We start from the raw sequence: 1,676 nt of genomic DNA, 5'->3' as shown, positions 1-1,676 counted from the left end.
CCACTACCTGCAAACTCAGTAAATCACAGCCCATTAGCCTTTTCCCTTCTTCAGTGTTGGCACTCTTTGACATAATGTAAGGTGCTCTGGTAGGTCTCAGAGGAAACAGGGAATGTGTATCCTCAGTGAAGGGAGCCCAGTTCAGTGTGCCAGGTGCTCCAGAGAATGAAAATGAAGAGTTAGTATTTAATGGAGAGAAAAAAGATTAAGAGAAGTTCACTCATTTAGGCCCTCTTGATGATTTAATTGAAGACTGAAATGTTGTTCTGCTGGAGATGAAGAGTATTTGAATGAACAGTGCTATAAATATCTCTGTGTGATTAACTGTTTTTTGTGACTGAGCAGGCTTCTCAGAAAGCAGACGACTGATACACCATTGGTGCCTGGCAGAGTTCTTATTATGGTTTTTAATGGTTTTCTGGAAACAGATTAATCAGAGTGGATGCTGGATCACATATCCTAAATGTAAATATTTCTCTCACTGATTTCTGAAACCAGGGATAAAACAAGGCATAGATAATTGGATTCAGGGTACAGTTCAAATATGCTAGAACAATAAGATAATTAATAACTGCTGGTGAAGAAGAAAAACTTAAGTTTCCTGCAACAATATTGGCTATATAATATGGCATCCAGCACAGGAGGAATACAGCCATTACAATCCCTAACGTTCTGGCTGCTTTTCTTTCAGACCTTTTGGAAATGTTACTGTTTTTTTCATCTCTATAAGTCAGCTGTTCAGTAACAGAAGTGATCACTTGTGCATGCCTTTTGGCAACGATAAATATTTTTATATAAAGAAATATCATAATAGAGCAAGGTAAAATGAAAGAAATGAAAATATCAAGTATCACCCAGGATGCACTCATTTCAATCAAACATTCTCCAAGGCAGGTATTTATGCCTTCAGTGCTTTTAAAATTAATATTGCAAACAACGATCATCAATGAATAAAGTATGGCAAATGACCAGCTAAGTATTATACATAAGCTTATAACATTAACTGTTATTTTATTGGAATATTGTAAAGGATCGCACACAGCAAAATAGCGATCAATACTTATGAATACAACATTAATAAGAGAAGTAACAGAAAGAATAGCAAAAACTGAGGTAAAAATATAACAGAACATCATTCCAAAATACCAACAAGTTTCTATATACATTATCATCAAGAAAGGCATCACAATCAGCCCGCTCAGAAAGTCTGCCACAGCCAGAGAGAGCAGGAGGAGGTTGGTTGGTGTGTGGAGCTGCTTGAAGTGAGAGATAGAAATGATCACCATCAGGTTTCCACACACTGTCAGTATCGCCACAGATATAAAGAAAATATATAAGATGACATAAACAGCTGTGGATCGAGTTTCTTTTAGGCAAGATGCATTGTCAGATGAAAAACAATACTCCACTATTTCATGTGCTCCCATTTCATTTACTTCCATTACCTGAGAATAAATGAAAATGTCCATTTAAAAAATGGCAGCTAGGAATTCAGACCCCTTTCTTCTCTTCTGCCACAAAATAGTCCTGCTGGTCTTTGCTGCTGCTCAGTTTATAAATAATTTCTAGTAGCTCCTCCTGCTTATGCTGTGTGGGACTGTTTATGTGCAGGGAGGAGTTGCTGATGCTGGGAAGAGCTTAGAGATCTCAATCGAGGATAGTGGCTACTGTATATC

General features: G+C 37.4%; 1 protein-coding gene across 1 annotated transcript; it reads right to left on the bottom strand.

The window, feature by feature from the left end:
• Positions 1–407: 407 nt before the first annotated feature.
• On the bottom strand, positions 408–1,442 carry LOC148840250 (trace amine-associated receptor 13c-like). Its single transcript, XM_088936947.1, has one exon. It carries the CDS (start codon positions 1,440–1,442, stop codon positions 408–410), a length of 1,035 nt encoding a protein of 344 aa, XP_088793073.1.
• Between the last annotated feature and the right edge of the window lie 234 nt (positions 1,443–1,676).

This window comes from Atractosteus spatula, chromosome 2 (assembly GCF_055471065.1).
Source record: "Atractosteus spatula isolate fAtrSpa1 chromosome 2, fAtrSpa1.hap1, whole genome shotgun sequence".
Taxonomy (NCBI): Eukaryota; Metazoa; Chordata; class Actinopteri; order Semionotiformes; family Lepisosteidae; genus Atractosteus; species Atractosteus spatula.
Note: the sequence above shows the minus strand (reverse complement) of the source record. Positions and strands in the feature narration are given on the sequence as shown.